Below are 16,785 nucleotides of genomic sequence, written 5' to 3' on the forward strand. Positions count from 1 at the left end.
ATATTCATTTTCAGGTTTACTTATTCAAATCATAAATAAGACTAGACTTTGAGAGGATGCTCACTGGGCTTTCATATCACAATGCTGCTGCTAATATTGACTGCTCCATGTTTTGCAATGAGCCATTCACCTTGCTGACAGCTGCCGCAAACGTTTTGTAGCCCTTTGAGCAGAGGGTTGCCCTAATTGGGTATCTCACCTAACACAGCAAGTGTTCTACAGGGCATCTGAGTTGGATAAAAACCGAGGACCTTCAACCCTTACTGAAACATACAAAGGGTTAAATTGGATAATCCCTGAAAAAGGGCACAAGGACTGTGATACGCTATTCAGCCACACCCACTATTTGAAATACTTGCAAAATGTCAAACCTGGGCTGCCTATGCCTTGTAATGCTTTCCGTTCAATGGCTGCACAGCCCAGCAGGAGGGCCAATAGTATTGGTATCTTGACGATACCTGTTTAGGGGAAGGACCTTCTGCCTGCTGATCATGCTGAGATTATTCTCGATTTGGGTTGTGAAAGAAGCAATAATGGCTGGCAACTGGAGAGAGCGAAAACCGAGATTTTCAGAAGCTGTACTAGAGATCTTGGTGGAAGAGATGAACGAACAAATAGACATTCTGTGCCTTCCAGGCACAAGCCCAGAAGACACTGACAAGAGGAAGTAGAAGACGTCAATGCCAGGAATCCAGTCCCAAGGACCTGGATGCAGTGAAGGAAAAACCTTAATGAGCTCACACAAGTTGTCATGGTTAGCAAGGACATCTTCAACTGCCATTAGGTTGCACACTAATTCTACAGCAGAGGACTCTGATGACGACGGTATGGAAGCCAGGCTACAGATAAAGGCTAATGATGGGTGTACGCACCCCAAATGCTTGGTAGACGGGGAAACCTGCAGGAAAAACTTCATTCAGTGTTGATGGAGAAGTCCAGCCCAGCAGCAACTTGACACAGGGCATTTCACAGAGCTTGCAGCGCACACTTTCCAAGATGGAATGGATATAAATGCATCATGAAGAAATGATCTATAAACAGTGTCCAACAATTAAGCTGTGTTGGCGGCTTCGTGCAGGGGCACCAGTCTGGCAGCCCTGGTCACGGCTCCCCGACCACTCCCACTGGCCAGGTACTCCATCAGCTCGGTCGTGGTGGCGGTCCTGTGGATCTGGGGCCAGTGGAGGAAACGTGTAGGGGAGGTGGGAGCATCGGTCTGGTCTCCATTATGCGACAACCACTGATTCGCCCCCGGGAACATGGACGATAGATTCCGAGCATGGCGGCAGGCGTGGGTGAGAATGGGCGATATGTTCTTGGGGGGGAGCTTCTCGAGCATGAAGGCCTTGAAGGAGAAATTCGGACTGGTAAGGAGAAATGACTTTAGGTACTTGCGTGATTTCATATGCAGACAGGTCCCATCCTTCCCACGCCTCGCACCAAATGGGATCCAGGACAGAGTAGTTTCTAGGGGAGAGGTAGGAGAGGGGAAAGTCTCTGATATATTTGCCAAGAACTCATGAAAAAGGAGGAGTCTTTCATGAACTGAAACTCAAATGGGAGGAGGAACTCGGCGGGGAGATGGAGGAGGAGGTGTGGGCGGAAACCCTGAGTAGGGTAAATTCAACTGCAACGTGTGCTGGCTCAGTCTGATTCAGTTCAAGGTCATCCAACGGGCCCACATGACGGTGGCCCGGATGAGCAAATATTTTGGGGTAGAAGACAAATGTTGGAGATGCGCGGGAGGACCAGCGAACAACGTCCAAATGTTTTGGGCATGTCCAAAACCTGGGAGAAACTGGGAGGGATTTGCGGACGTCATGTCCCAGGTACTGAAAACAAGGGTGGTGATGAGTCCAGAGGTGGCAATTTTGGGGGTCTCGGTAGACCGGGGGTCCAGGAGGAGAATGAGGCCGAAGTCTTGGCATTTGCTTCCCTGGTAGCCCGGCGATGTATACTGCTGGCATGGAGGGACTCAAAGCCCCCGAAGTATGGCTCTCGGACATGTCGAGCTTTCTTGGTCTGGAAAAAATTAAGTTTGCCTTGAGAGGATCTTTTCTAGGGTTCGCCCGAAGGTGGCAACCATTCATCGACTTCTTCGCGGGGAATTAAACGTGAGGGGGAGGGGTGTAGAATAGGCGGGTACTGTTTTGCACTATATTTTTGTTGATATTTGCACATTACTAACTGTTTACGATGCCAAAAATACCTCAAATTGTTTATTTTAAAAACAAAAAACAATTATGCTGTGTCTTTTGGCTGACATCTTGCTTTTCATCACGACACAAGCTGCAGACTCTATGGAGCGCAGCAGTGGAAGCTGGGACTGCTGTCAGGAATCCCAGCTTGCTGTCCTGGAAGAAACTGGTTTGTGCGCAAGTCATTAAGTCGTTAAAAACATAATTCAGGGGGCAGCACGGTGGCGCAGTGGTTAGCACTACTGCCTCACGGCACTGCAGACCCGGGTTCGATCCTCACTCTGGGTCACTGCCCGTGTGGAGTTTGCACATTCTCCCCGTGTCTGCGTGGGTCTCATCCCCACAATCCAAAGATGTGCAGGGTAGGTGGATTGGCCACGCTAAACTGCCTCTTAATTTGGAAAAACTAGCTAGACCACTCTGCAGATTATTGAGACTTTTAACAAGTGTGGAAAAGCACCCAAAGCAAGTGGAATTCGTAAAAGAAAACTTAATATTGAGTGCAGCCCTAACCTTTCTGGATTGTTTAGTGCTATCTAATGGGTAAACACCTAAACTTGTGTCCTTGTATGTGTAAGCTCCTTGATTACACTACAATCTTCCTGTGATACCTGAACTTCTGTTATTGCTGTCTAAAAATAATAAAGGTTCTTCTCTCATTTCCATTTAAAACATATTCTTGGCTTTTTGCAGCAGAATCATTTCTACAAGCGGTCTGATAATTCCATAACTGACTTTTTTTGCAGGCACTATAGTATACAGCCATTGCCAGGGAAATGTTGGTACAAAATGCAAACCATGTACAGATGGAAAATATATGGAACACCCAAATGGCTTGGAGAAATGTCGTAAATGTAAAGCTTGTGATCAAGGTAAATATCACAACCACATTTATTTTACTGTGTTGTGGAGGCTGACTTGTTAAAATATATTTGAGACAGAGATAGGCAAAGTTTTGGGAGTCGAGGATTATGGTGAACAGGCTGGAAAGAGGGGCTGGTTTAGCACAGTGGGCTAAACAGCTGGCTTGCAATGCAGAGCAAGGCAGCAGCGCGGGTTCAATTCCCGTACCGGCCTCCCTGAACAGGCGCCGGAATGTGGCGACTAGGGGCTTTTCACAGTAACTTCATTGAAGCCTATTTGTGAGAATATGTTATTAATATTAAGTGGAATTGAGACAATAAGCTATGAATCTTATTGAATTGTAGAGCAGGCTCGGAGGGTAGTATGACCGACTCTTGTTCTTTTTGCTTCTGTTGTCATCAGTTTTGGAGCTTGAGTATTTTCTCAAACAGTAATAAAACAATTGTTTATGTTAGTCATAATTTATACTCCCCATCCCCAGTGGGTTTGTGGGGGGAGTGTTAAATTACATGGATGGATTTTCACCTGTCCTAACAAAGATGTAATTTACGGTGGTGCAGACCGAGCCCAGACAGGAAGCCCGACCATGCCCCTATGCCTTTTCCTCCCCAGCCTCAATTTTTAAGTTTTTAAGTTGGGGGACACCCGATGTCTTGAGTGCAAAACTGGAAATGTTCTCACCCTCTTGGACAGGAAATGTGGAACGGCCTCAATTGGAAAGTTCTTTAAAACTGGGGACATCCTCCCCTCAGGAACTGGTGAGCTCCAGCTCCCCACCTCCCAAGACACCTGGTGCTTAGTGTAGCCGGGCGACCTAGTTCCAAGCATGGCACTGCAGTACCTCTTCCAGACGTGGCAGCACTGTTTCTGGAGGGGCTGGAGACCTGTCAGCCAAGTGCAGACAGAAGTCCCGCCTGCTGCCAATTAACGCTGAATTGAGTATGGAACGGCAATATATCTGACTGGGTCGAAGAGGACACGTTCCCTGCTGAGAGGAATGGAGCTGGTTAGCTCGGTTGGCTAGATAGCTGGTGTGTGGTTCAGAACAACGTCAACAATATGGGTTTGATTCCTATTCAGGCTGAGGTGGACCTGGGACCTGCTTGTTAACCCTGTCCCAAACAGCAGAATGTAATGGCAACCCAGCACTGACAAAAACACCACCAAAAATCGCTCAGAATGAAACACCAACTGACAATGAACCAAGGACATCCTTTCAGTCAGAGCACAGATAAATGCTGTAGAGAAATGGGAGCAATTGCTGAACGTTCTGTCCAAGGACATTGATACCAGTTCATCCTTCCAGTTACTTTGAATGAGATGAGCTAATTCAATACAATTCCGATCAGTTGTGGCATTTAATTACAGTATTGTAGGGCAGCGCAGTGGTTAGCATTGCTGCCTCACGGCGCTGAGATCTCAGGTTCAATCCCGGCTCTGGGTCACTGTCCGTGTGGAGTTTGCATATTCTCCCCGTTTCTGCGTGGGTTTCGCCCCCACAACCCAAAGATGTGCAGGTTAGGTGGATTGGCCACGCTAAATTGCCCCTTTAATTGGAAAAATGAATTGGGTACTCTAAAAAGTATTACAGTATTGAATGAGAGGAATGAAAAGCAACTGCTTGTGTATTTAATGTGAAACATCAAATAATGGAAGTGCCCGGCGGCTTGGACAGCATCCTCAATGGAGAGAGGAAGGTAGGGTTAATGATTCAGGCTGTTAATCTTGGACATTGGCCTTGGTGGGGGGGCAGCACAGATATACCAGAATTATAATACAAAATAGTTAAATTGTGAGCCCAAGTTGCATAAATTTATCTTGTATTCCCTTGACCGTAATGTTTGAGTGCTGAACTAATCAAACTCTTTACATATTAAAGGGATTTAATAAATAAGATACAGAGAAACTGAGATGGGGGAAATACAAAACCGCTGCCTTCATTTTAAGATTATTGCTGAAAAATAGACATTTTTGTTGAAGCTTTTTGTCTTGCACTCATCAGGACAATTTGCAGGAATACGAAATATAACTGAACAACAATTTATACTGTATGAGAAGAGCGTGCTGGCTGGTTGGCAAATAGACACTGATTGGTAGAGGTGTAGCCTTGTTAAATGCACCAGTTGGTGACTGATTGTTATTAATCTTCATATAAAAAACAGTGGAAATATGGAAAGGTTTCTGGATTATCGATCAGTTGGAATTAGATAGAATTTGGTAAGAGTTTTTAAATGATACAAAGAAAAGGGTGAAAATGATGTGGATGAAGGTTCCCAGGTTCCTATAGAAGTAATTAGGGGCAGCACGGTAGCATGGTGGTTAGCATAAATGCTTCACAGCTCCAGGGTCCCAGGTTCGATTCACTGTCTGTGCGGAGTCTGCACGTCCTCCCCGTGTGTGCGTGGGTTTCCTCCGGGTGCTCCGGTTTCCTCCCACAGTCCAAAGATGTGCGGGTTAGGTGGATTGGCCATGCTAAATTGCCCATAGTGTCCTAAAATGTAAGGTTAAGGGGGGGTTGTTGGGTTACGTGTATAGGGTGGATACGTGGGTTTGAGTAGGGTGATCATTGTTCGGCACAACATCGAGGGCCAAAGGGCCTGTTCTGTGCTGTACTGTTCTATGTTCTATGTTCTAATTAGGATTTCATGTAGTTGTCAATAACTTTGTAAGAAGCAGAGCTAACAAACAAAAGGAGCTAAATGTGGCAAAGGATGAGCCAAATGGAAATTTTCCCGTTCCTTTTTGTAATTTCCTATCGATCTGATTGGTGAAAAAGGACACAGGAATCCGAGGAAATCATTAAAAATATAAACTGAAAAATGGCCACCTTTTCTTCATGGGATCGGACGATTAGCTGTTATACTCCACCCAGTCAATCCTCTAGATTCTAATCTTTTAAAAAAACCTGTATTTCATTTAGTTTTCAATGTCTACTTTGTAAGGAAGTATAAAGTGAAACAGTTCATATTGATTCCACTTGTATCTCATTGTTGCTGTTTTTAATTTATAGAGCTAGGACTTAGAGTTAAACATGTATGTATCTATACACGTAATACAATATGTGGACCAAGAAAAGGATATTACTGCATAGACAAATCCTGTCGGATGGGCAGAAAACACAAAACATGTCCCCTAGGTGCAGGAGTTAAAGAAAAAGGTATGGTTTAGATTTCTTTACATTTCATCACTAAATCCTGTCTTGTGGTGGGAGAGATTAAGATTGACTTTCCTCCATTACACACCTCAGAATTAGCAGTATAGCAGCAGCAAAGGATGGACAATCAGACACTAAGGCAACAACAGAGCCTACCGCTCCTCTGACTGTAGTGAGGACAAGATACAGAGGATTAAAGGCTTATGGACTGTCTGGACCAAAGAACTAGACTTGAGTGAAGTGGGGATGAGGGGGAATTGGGGAGAAGTAATGATAATACATTGGATAAACTGGAACAACTTGTAATACACATGTCATGGATTTGCCTTGCAACAGCAGTAAAATTAATTTAACAAAATATAATAGAATGTGACCTGCCCAGCAATCGGTAGAAATCTGCCTAGAGACAGTAGTTGCCAGTATTCAAAAGGTTGGATGAGATGTGTCTCTCCCAGTAACAAGATTGGAAGGCATTTTATATAAAAATCAGATGTGAATAGAAGCAGCTTTCCAAGACGATTGGAAGATCAACAAGGCAAAAATATACTAATGCCTGGAGTCAAGGAATTTGAGTGGGGCAGATAATCAAATACACAGAAGGCAGAATCAAAGTGAAACAAAGGTATAATTGGCAAGACCCTCAGACGCAAGGGAGACCACTTGACATCTGGCAGCCTCAGATCTAGACAAGCCAGTTTTCAGCTGACAGCTTGGAGGCCATGTTTTACATATAATAGTCTCCAAGTCTGATAGCCATGGCAATGCAGAAAACCTTTGTAAAGGCCGTTCGCTAGACCAGACGTTTCCCAGACTTGATTATCATCCCAGTATTAGGTGGTAACTATAAGCCGATTTTAGCTTATAGATTTAGTTAATTTGGATGTTGTTTGGGAAATGGACAAGTCAGAAGGAGTTTAAGGATTGTAGATAGATTTTAGAACAAGAGGTATATTCTACATAAACGTGTTTAGTAATTCATTTACCTTAATTGTCTTAGAGTGGAGTAGTCCTGTTTATGTGTATTTGTCTTTTCTTTACTTTAATAAATAGTCTTTAAGAATTAGCCTTGACACCTGGGCTGCTTATTCTCACTGGGGTTTCACTTGTCTCGTCACCATTTCAAAAACAAAACTATATACCCCCACGAACTGGCACTGCAAGTTGGGATACCCTCGCGGATAACATCAATGTGGTTAATGACTCATAGGATAAAGCCTTGGGGGCGGGGGGGGGGGGGGGGGGGTGTAGTAGGAGTCTGCTAAGTAAAGGGTTAACATTGGACTGGGTGCAGTACCCTCCGCATTGTGATGTAAGAGAGCACACAACCCACACACAGGTCAGTGTAATGAACAGAGCCCTTTGTAGAAGCCAGCATGGAGATAGCTCTTTGCTTAAACACTTTACGTAAGTATATAGTTACTTCGGCCTTCGATGTTGCGCCGTCCTGTGAAACCCCTCTAAACTCCCTCTACACTATTCCCTTATCGTTCATATGCCTAGCCAATGACCATTTGAATGCCCTTCGTGTTGGCGAGTCCACTACTGTTGCAGGCAGGGCATACCACGCCCTTACTACTCTCTGAGTAAAGAACCTACCTCTGACATCTGTCCTATATCTATCTCCCCTCAATTTAAAGCTATGTCCCCTCGTGCTGGACATCACCATCCGAGGAAAAAGGCTCTCAATGTCCACCCTATCTAATCCTCTGATCATCTTGTATGCCTCAATTAAGTCACCTCTTAACCTTCTCTCTAACGAAAACAGCCTCAAGTCCTTCAGCCTTTCCTCATATGGTCTTCCCTCCGTACCAGGCAACATCCTTGTAAATCTCCTCTGTACCCTTTCCAATGCTTCCACATCCTTCCTATAATGTGGCGACCAGAACTGTATGCAATACTCCAAATGCGGCCGCACCATAGTTTTGTAAACTGCAACATGACCTCATGGCTCCGAAACTCAATTCCTCTACCAATAAAAGCTAACACACCGTACGCCTTCTTAACAACCCTCTCAACCTGGGTGGCAACTTTCAGGGATCCATGGACATGGACACCGCGATCTCTCTGCTTGTCCACACTCCCAAGAATATTACCATTAGCCCAGTACTCTGTCTTCCTGTTATTCCTTCCAAAATGAATCACCTCACACTTTTCTGCATTAAACTCCATTTGCCACCTGTCAGCCCAGCTCTCTGCAGCTTATCTATGTAGCTTACAGCACTTAATGTGCAGACCCAGTGTCTCTGCTTCCACCACCAACTCGGGCAGCAAATTCCAGACACCCACTAACATCTGCACAAAAAGGGTTTAACTTGTGTCCTCTGCACCTTCAGCCAATTATCTTGCATCCATCGAATCGAACCTGGGATCCTGGCGCTGTGAAGCCACAGTGCTATCCACTTGTGCTACTGTGCTGCCCTTGCTTATCCTTACTTTTATATTGTATACCTCTGCCAATGAAGAAGAGCATTCAAAGTCCTTTTCTACTTGAAATGGAGGTACTGGAGAAATGTAAATGTAGTTCCATTGTTTAACAAGGGATTTCCGGGCAGCACGGAGACATAGTAGTTAGCATTGCTGCCCCACGGTGCCAAGGACCCGGGTTTGATCCCGGCCCACTGCCCGTGTGGAATTTGCACATTCTCCTGGTGTCTGCTTGGTCTCGCCCCCACAATCCAAAAAGATGTGCAGGGTAGGTGGATAGCCACGCTAAATTGCCCATTAAATGGAAAAAAAGAATTGGGTACGTTAAATTTATTTTTTAAAGAAGGATCATCAAACAATTATAGGCCACTTAGTCTTACGTTGGTGGTGGGCAAATTAATACAATCAAAATCATGAGAGATAGGATTAACCGTCAATTAGAAAGGCATTGTCAGGGATAGTCAGCATGGATTTGTTAAAGTAGGCCTGCCTCACAAATTTGATAGATTTCTTTGAGGAAGTGACAAGAAGGTAGTGCAGTGGATGTTGTGTACATTGATTATAGCAAGGCGCTTGACAAGGTTCCACATGGAAGATTGGTCAAAAAGGTTAAATTCCATGGGATACAGGGTACTGTAGAAAGCGGGATAAAAAGTTAACTTAGTAACAGGAAACAAAGGGTAATGGCTGATGGATGGCCTTGCGAATGGAAGTTTGTTTCAAGTATTGGGACCCTGACTGTTTGTGTTACAGATTAATGACCTGAATGTGAATGTGGGGGTACGATTGGGAAATTTGCAAATGACACAAAGATTGGCCGAGTAGTGTGGAGGATAGCCATAATCTCGAAAATGATATAGATGGGTTGTGGAGGATGGTAAAGTGGCAGATGGATTTTAACACAGAATGTGAGGTCATGTATTTAGGGAGGTCATACTAAGAGGGGCAGGTGAAGTGAGAGATCTTGGCTTACACAGGTCCCTAAGGGCAGCATTTAATGAGAATTGGAAAATCATGCTCCGAGCATCTGCTATCTCCTCCGGACCACCTTCAGCCTCAAACAACCCATCTGGCCCTGGCGACTTATCAACTTTCAAGGACTCCAAGCCTTTAAGTACTTCCTCGCTCTGAAATGAATGAAATGATGAAAAATGAAAATCGCTTATTGTCACGAGTAGGCTTCAATGAAGTTACTGTGAAAAGTCCCTAGTCGCCACATTCCGGCGCCTGTCCGGGGAGGCTGGTACGGGAATCGAACCGTGCTGCTGGCCTGCTTGGTCTGCTTTAAAAGCCAGCGATTTAGCCCAGTGAGCTAAACCAGCCCCTGCATGGATCATCCCTCATCCAATATCTGTGTTCCTCTTGAACTACAATATCTGCAGCACCTCTTTCCTGTGTAAACATCGAGACAAAATATCCATTTAAAACCCTTCCGCAGCCTCTGCATCTACACACAAGTTCCTATCTTCATCTCTGATAGGTCCCACCTTTTCCTTAACTAACCTTTTACCATTAATATATTGGGAAAATATCTTTGGGTTTCTTTAACTTTACTTGCGAAACATTTTTCATGGCCTCTCTTTGATTTTCCTCTTTTCCTTCTTGACTTTGTCGTGCACTTCCTATGCTTGGCTAGGCTATCTGCAATGCTTAGTTCTTTGTGCATATCATACACTTTCCTTTTCTGTTTGACCTTCTCCTGTATTCCTCTAGACAACCAGCGGGTCCAGATTTGGCAGTACCACTCTTATTTTTGGAGGGGACATGTCTACTTTGGACATTTAGGATCGCGCTTTTTACACTGATTTATCCTCTAGCAGTGCTGGCCAATCCACTTCAGCCGATCCCTTTCTCATTACTGCTAAATTTGCCTTCCCCATTTTAAAACATTTACTCCTGCTTTATCTCTGTTCTTTTCCATGGTAATACAGAGTCAAACTGAATTGTGATCACTATCCCCGATATGGTCGGCAACTGTCACTTCACCCACTTGCCCTTCGTCATTCCCAAAGACTAGGGGCGAGATTCTCCGCAAATGCGGAGAATCGTAAAGGCTGCCGTGGGACAGGCCGTGACCCACGGCAGCCTTCGCACCCACTTCCGGGGCCGATTCTCCCCCCGGGCGGGGCTAGGAGCGCGGCCCCGTGCGTCACGGCGGCGCGGCCTTGACGACCGTCGTCAAGGCCGCACGTCAAGCGTCACGGCGGCTGACATGGCCGATGACGTCGTCCGCGCATGCGCAGTTGCCGTCTTTTCCCTCAGCCGCCCCGCAAGACGTGGCGGCTTGATCTTGCGGGGCGGCAGAGGGAAAAGAGTGCGTCCGTTACGGACGCACGGCCCGCGATCGGTGGGCACCGATCGCGGGCCTATGCCCCCCCTTAGCACGGCCGTGGGACTGCCGTGCCAATCGGGCCCCCAGATGCCCCAAACTGGCATCTGGCGCCCGTTTCACGACGGCAGCGAGCAGGTGTGTTTGCTGCCGTGTTGAAATGGGCGTGAAGGCCTGGCCGCTCGGCCCATCAGCCTCGGAGGCGATTCGTGGCGGGGGGGGGGGGGGGGGCGTATAGCGGGAGGGCGTGAAAATGTCGGGAGGGCGTGAAAATGTCGGGAGGCCCTCCCGGGGTGGGGCGGGGCGGAGAATCACGCCCTAGGTCTAGAATTGCATCTCCTCTCGTTGTGTTTATCGCTAATTGTTTGAAATAAATTCCTGGACATGCGTTTTTCTCCCTCCATTCCACATACATTGTTTGAATCCCAGTTGATATTGGAATAGTTTAGGGCAGCACGGTGGCCTAGTGGTTAGCACAGTTGCCTCACGGCGCTGAGGTCCCAGGTTCAATCCCGGCTCTGGGTCACTGTCCGTGTGGTGTTTGTACATTCTCCCCGTGTTTGCATGGATTTCGCCCCCACAACCCATTCAAAGCATTGTCTTGTATTTTTGACTTTGTCTATATATATGTTTCTGGAACATACCTCTTCATTCATCTGAGGAAGGAGCCGTGCTCCGGAAGCTAGTGATTTGAAACAAACCTGTTGGACTTCAACCTGGTGTTGTAAGGCTTCTTACTTGTTTGTAATACTCCTTGCACTGAAGTATAAAACGGTTTACGCCCGTCAATTTCCCTTGCTGGATACTTTTTTAAAAAAAACTTTGCTTCCCCTGTAACAGGAGCAGAATTACGCCATTCACCCATTGACTCTGCTCCGCATTTGATCCTCACTGATATGTTCCTCGGCCTCATAACCCCTGATCCCCTTCTTAATCAAGAACACCAGATTTGTGCCAGGAGCAGGAGTAGGCAATTTAGCCTCTCGAGTCTGCTCCACTGATCAATATGATCATGGCTGATCTCATCATGGCCTCAGCTCCACCTTCCTGCCTGTTCTTAGTAACCCTTCAATCCATTACTAATTATTTAAATATGTCTAACTCCTCAAATTTACTCATTGTCTCAGCATTCTCTGCACTCTAGGGTAGCACATTCCACAGATTCACAGTCCTTTGGGAGAAGTAGTTTCTCCTCATCTCTGTTTTAAATTTGCTACCCCTTATCCCACTTTATCCTGAGACTGACCTCTCGTTCTAGAATGTCCCACAAGCGCATCTCTGTTATGGTGACCAAGCTGTGTTTTCCCAGAATGCTCCTCAGTGACTCTTCACCTACGACATTTGTCCTCAATAAGATGAAATGCAAGCGTTAGTTTATTTGCACACTCAAAATGCAAAAAGAGGGTGTGCAACTCCTCACCTCCCCCACCCCACCTCGCCTTTTCCATTCATATGGACAAAGGGCTTTATAGCGTAGCTACCAGAGAGAAAATAAATATTGGTTTCACGTGGGTTCCAGAGTTCAGAATCAAAGCCCAGTGAGTAATTCCTTCATGTACGTTGGTGGGTTGAAAACCTATGCTGGATAATTCACTTTTCTGGTGATGTTGATGCACACACGGAGAAAGGCAAACTGCGATGAATCACTCTAGTTAGCAATGGTACAGCATTTCTAGCAGAGGCAGTGTTGATGGGGGGCAGGCGTCTAACCTGGGCCAAAACTCATTTCCTGTCAGGTTGCTAGTTCTATGGTAAACTGTAAAGTGAGGCTTGGGTAGTTCAGCAAGGCAATATTACTGGTTCCAGAAGCCAGAGGCCCATGTCACATCACTTCCACCTCTCCACATTGTCTTTGACAAAGCACATGCATCCCTTGTCTGAGTCCTGAGATTGTTAAATGTCTGAACCATTAGGAATTGAAAGGACGGTGCAGGGCTTTTGAGCAGATGCCTATTGGCCAGCCTGGGTTATGAAATGCAGAAGGCCCTTGAATCGCTCTTTTTTTTTAACCAGATTTGTGCAGCCCACAGAGAGTCACTTGAAGCTTTTCAGGGATAACGATGTGCAAGTTTTCTTGATACTGCCAGGTAGCTCCATTTGTTCGGGGTCAGACAGACATAGGTTTGACTGTTTTAGGCTTATGGACCCACTGGGCCCCTCTCTCAAGCTGCAGGGATCAGTACTGAGTAAATTTGAACAAATTACCCACAAGTTACAGATTTTTACATGCCTTGTATTAAACCTAGTAATCACAGCCACAGGGTCTGTATTTCAAACTGCCTTAAATAATACAAACTCTGGGATTGACATTGAATATTTATTTTTCAGGTACATAAGACCCAGGCTAACTCAGCAATCCCCTGTAGGGGACTACCCGCGTGGCGGACACACAGTGGACGGCCATGGCGGGTGCCCCCGGGACAAGGGGAAACCCCGGAGCGCAGAGACCCGACCGCATGGGGAGAGCAGTGATATCGGCCATCCTGGACGGCCCCCTAACAAAGGGAAACCCCGGAGGGCAGGGGCGCGTCCACCAGATAAATATGGTTAATCCCACAGGAACGAGGGGCCATAAGCCCCCCACCAGGATAATCACCTGGAACGTAAGGCGACTTAACGGCCCCAGTGAAGAGATCCAGAGTCCTCACCCACCACAGAAACATGAGGGCCGACATAGTCTTCCTCCAAGAGACGCACCTGAGGGAGCAGGACCAACTGTGGGTAAGAAAGGGCTGGGTGGGACAAACCTACCATTCCTGTTATGGGACAAGGGCCAGGGGGGTGGCGATCCTGATCGGCAAGAGGACAATGTTTAGGGCGACAAAGATGGTTACAGACCCAGGGGGGCGGTATGTCATGGTCAGCGGGGCCCTGGATGGGGCGCCGGTAGTCCTAGTCAACATGTACGCGCCCAACTGGGACGACACGAGTTTCATCAAAAAGACCATGTCAGAAATCCCGGACATAGCGACACATCGACTAATCATGGGGGGGACTTCAACTGTGTACAGGACCCAAAGACGGACAGATCAAACCCCAAAACGGGGAAAACCTCAAGCATGGCAAGGGAACTCAGTCACTTTATGGAGCAGATGGGAGCAGTGGACCCCTGGAGATTCACCCACCCGGGGGAGAAAGAATTCTCATTCTTCTCCCCAGTACACAACGTGTACACCAGAATTGACTTCTTTGTGGTGGGGAAAACGGTGCTTCCAGGGATAGACAAAGTGGAATACTCCGCAATTGTGATATCAAACCACGCTCCACATTACATGGACGTGCGGCTGGAGACGGGAAGGGCCCAGCGCCCCACATGGAGGTTGGACGGTGCCTTACTAGCTGACAAGGCCTTCAGCGAAAGGATAGCGCGGGCCATAGCGGAATACACGGAGAACAACTAAACCGGGGAGGTTCCATCCTCCACGTTCTGGGAAGCGCTTAAGGCCGTACTAAGAGGGGAAATCATTGCCTTCAAAGTGCAAAGAGATAGGGAGGAAAGGGTGGCTGGGCAGAAGCTGGTCGACTCCATACTGGAGGTAGACCGTAAATACTCCGAGGCCCTGACCGTAGAGCTCCTGGTGGAGAGGAAAGAATTACAAAGGAACTTTGACCTGCTCTCCACCAGGAAAGCAGTACACCAACTCCGCCAGGCACGCGGGGCCGTGTACGAACACGGAGACAAAGCCAGCCGCCTGTTGGCACACCAGCTGAGAAAGCAGGCAGCCAGCAGAGAAATTGCGCAAATTAGGGGTACCGGAGGCACGTTGGAAACAGAACCAGAGAGGATTAACAAAACCTTCAAGGCCTTCTACCAAGAGCTGTACACCTCAGAGCCCCCAACGGGGAAGGCTGGGATGAACCGGTTCCTTGATGGACTGGGCATACCAGTCGTGGGAGAGGGCAGAAAACGGGATCTGGAAGCACCACTAGCACTGGGAGAGATCATGGACAGCATTAGCTCCATGCAGGCGGGGAAGGCGCCGGGACCGGACGGATTCCCGGCGGACTTCTACAAAAAATTTGCGACAGCGCTGGCCCCGCACCTACGGGAGATGTTCACAGACTCGCTAGCTAGGGGCACACTGCCACTCATGTTAGCACAGGCCTCAATCTCGCTGATACCTAAGAAAGACAAAGACCCAACGGAATGTGGGTCATACAGACCCATATCTCTGCTGAACGCAGATGCCAAAATACTGGCCAAAATCCTAGAAGACTGTGTACCTGAGGTGGTCGCAGAGGACCAGAAGGGCTTCGTCAAAGGTAGACAGCTTACCTCGAACATCAGGCGCCTGCTGAACGTGATAATGACCCCCTCCGGGGAGAGAACACAAGAGGTGATCGTCTCCCTGGACGCAGAAAAGGCCTTCAACAGAGTCGAATGGAAATACCTCAGAGGTACTGGAGCGGTTCGGGCTTGGAACAGGATTCACCGCTTGGGTAAAGCTCCTATACAACGCTCCCATGGCAAGCGTACGGACCAACAATACCAACTCCCAATACTTCCAGCCTGCACAGGGGCACCAGACAAGGATGCCCACTGTCCCCGCTGCTGTTCGCACTAGCAATCGAACCGCTAGCAATCGCGCTCAGGGCAGCAAAAAATTGGAGGGGGATCCGAAGGGGAGACAGAGAGCAGAGTCTCACTCTATGCAGACGATCTGCTCCTCTACATCTCGGACCCACAAAGCAGCATGGACGGAATCATCGCGCTCCTGAAAGAGTTTGGAGCCTTCTCGGGCCACAAACTCAACATGAGCAAAAGCGAGATCTTCCCAGTACACCCGCAAAGGGGGGGGGGGGGGGGGGGGGGGGGGGGCAAGCTCTAAAGGGGCTGCCGTTCAAACAAGCCCAACACAAATTCCGCTACCTGGGGATCCAAATAGCCCATGACTGGAAAGGGATCCACAAATGGAACCTCACCAGCCTGACGGAGGAAGTAAAGAAGGACCTGCAAAGATGGAACACACTCCCGCTCTCCCTCGCGGGGAGAGTCCAGACGATCAAAACGTACTGCCCAAGTTCCTATTCCTGTTTAGATCCATTCTGATCTACATCCCCAAGGCCTTTTTCAAAGTGCTGGACAAACTTATCATGGTGTTCGTATTGGGGGGGGTGGGGGGGCCGGGGGGGGGGGTAAAAATGCTAGGATCCCAAAGAAGGTCCTATCAAAAACAAAATCCAGGGGAGGGGCTAGCCCTCCCAAACCTACAATTCTACCACTGGGCGGCAACAGCCGAGCGAGTAAGGGGATGGATCCAGGAGCCAGAAGCCGAGTGGGTGCGTGCAGAGGAGGCCTCCTGCATGGGGACCTCCCTCCGGGCCCTCGCCACGGCAGCACTCCCATCCCCACCCAAAAAACACTCCAGCAGCCCAGTGGTGACAGCCACCATCCAATCCTGGAACCAACTGCGGCAGCAATTTGGCCTGACCAAAATGTCGGACAAGGCTCCCATCTGCAACAACCATAGGTTCAAACCAGCACTGACAGACGCCACCTTCAAAAGGTGGAGGCAGGACGGGGGGACACTGACAGTCAGGGACCTATACACGGACGACAGGATCGCAACACTGGACGAACTGACAGAGAAATTTCGGCTAGCTGGGGGGAACGAGCTACGGTACCTGCAGCTCAAAAACTTCTTACGAAAGGAGACAAGGGACGTACCCACAACCGCCACGACAGACACTACTGGAAGACCTGCTGGACGCAAGTTTCCCAGAGAAAGGGAACTGTAGCGACATGTATGACCGACTGGTAGAAAGGGACGACACCGTACTGGACGCAACAAGAAAGAAATGGGCGGATGACCTGG

General features: G+C 47.8%; 1 protein-coding gene across 4 annotated transcripts in view; it reads left to right on the plus strand.

The window, feature by feature from the left end:
• LOC119979672 (tumor necrosis factor receptor superfamily member 14-like) overlaps nucleotides 1–16,785 on the plus strand; it is a 168,944-nt gene that overhangs the window by 14,915 nt on the left and 137,244 nt on the right. For 2 of the 4 annotated variants that reach the window (XM_038822210.1, XM_038822206.1), the window contains 2 exons: nucleotides 2,945–3,070; nucleotides 6,073–6,219. The exons of 1 other annotated variant lie outside the window; for it this stretch is intronic. In XM_038822210.1, the coding sequence (XP_038678138.1) occupies nucleotides 2,945–3,070; nucleotides 6,073–6,219 (273 nt within the window). The remainder of the gene's footprint in view (nucleotides 1–2,944; nucleotides 3,071–6,072; nucleotides 6,220–16,785) is intronic. One more of the 4 variants, XM_038822213.1, reaches the window with a different exon arrangement.

This window comes from Scyliorhinus canicula, chromosome 16, assembly GCF_902713615.1.
Source record: "Scyliorhinus canicula chromosome 16, sScyCan1.1, whole genome shotgun sequence".
NCBI lineage: Eukaryota > Metazoa > Chordata > Chondrichthyes > Carcharhiniformes > Scyliorhinidae > Scyliorhinus > Scyliorhinus canicula.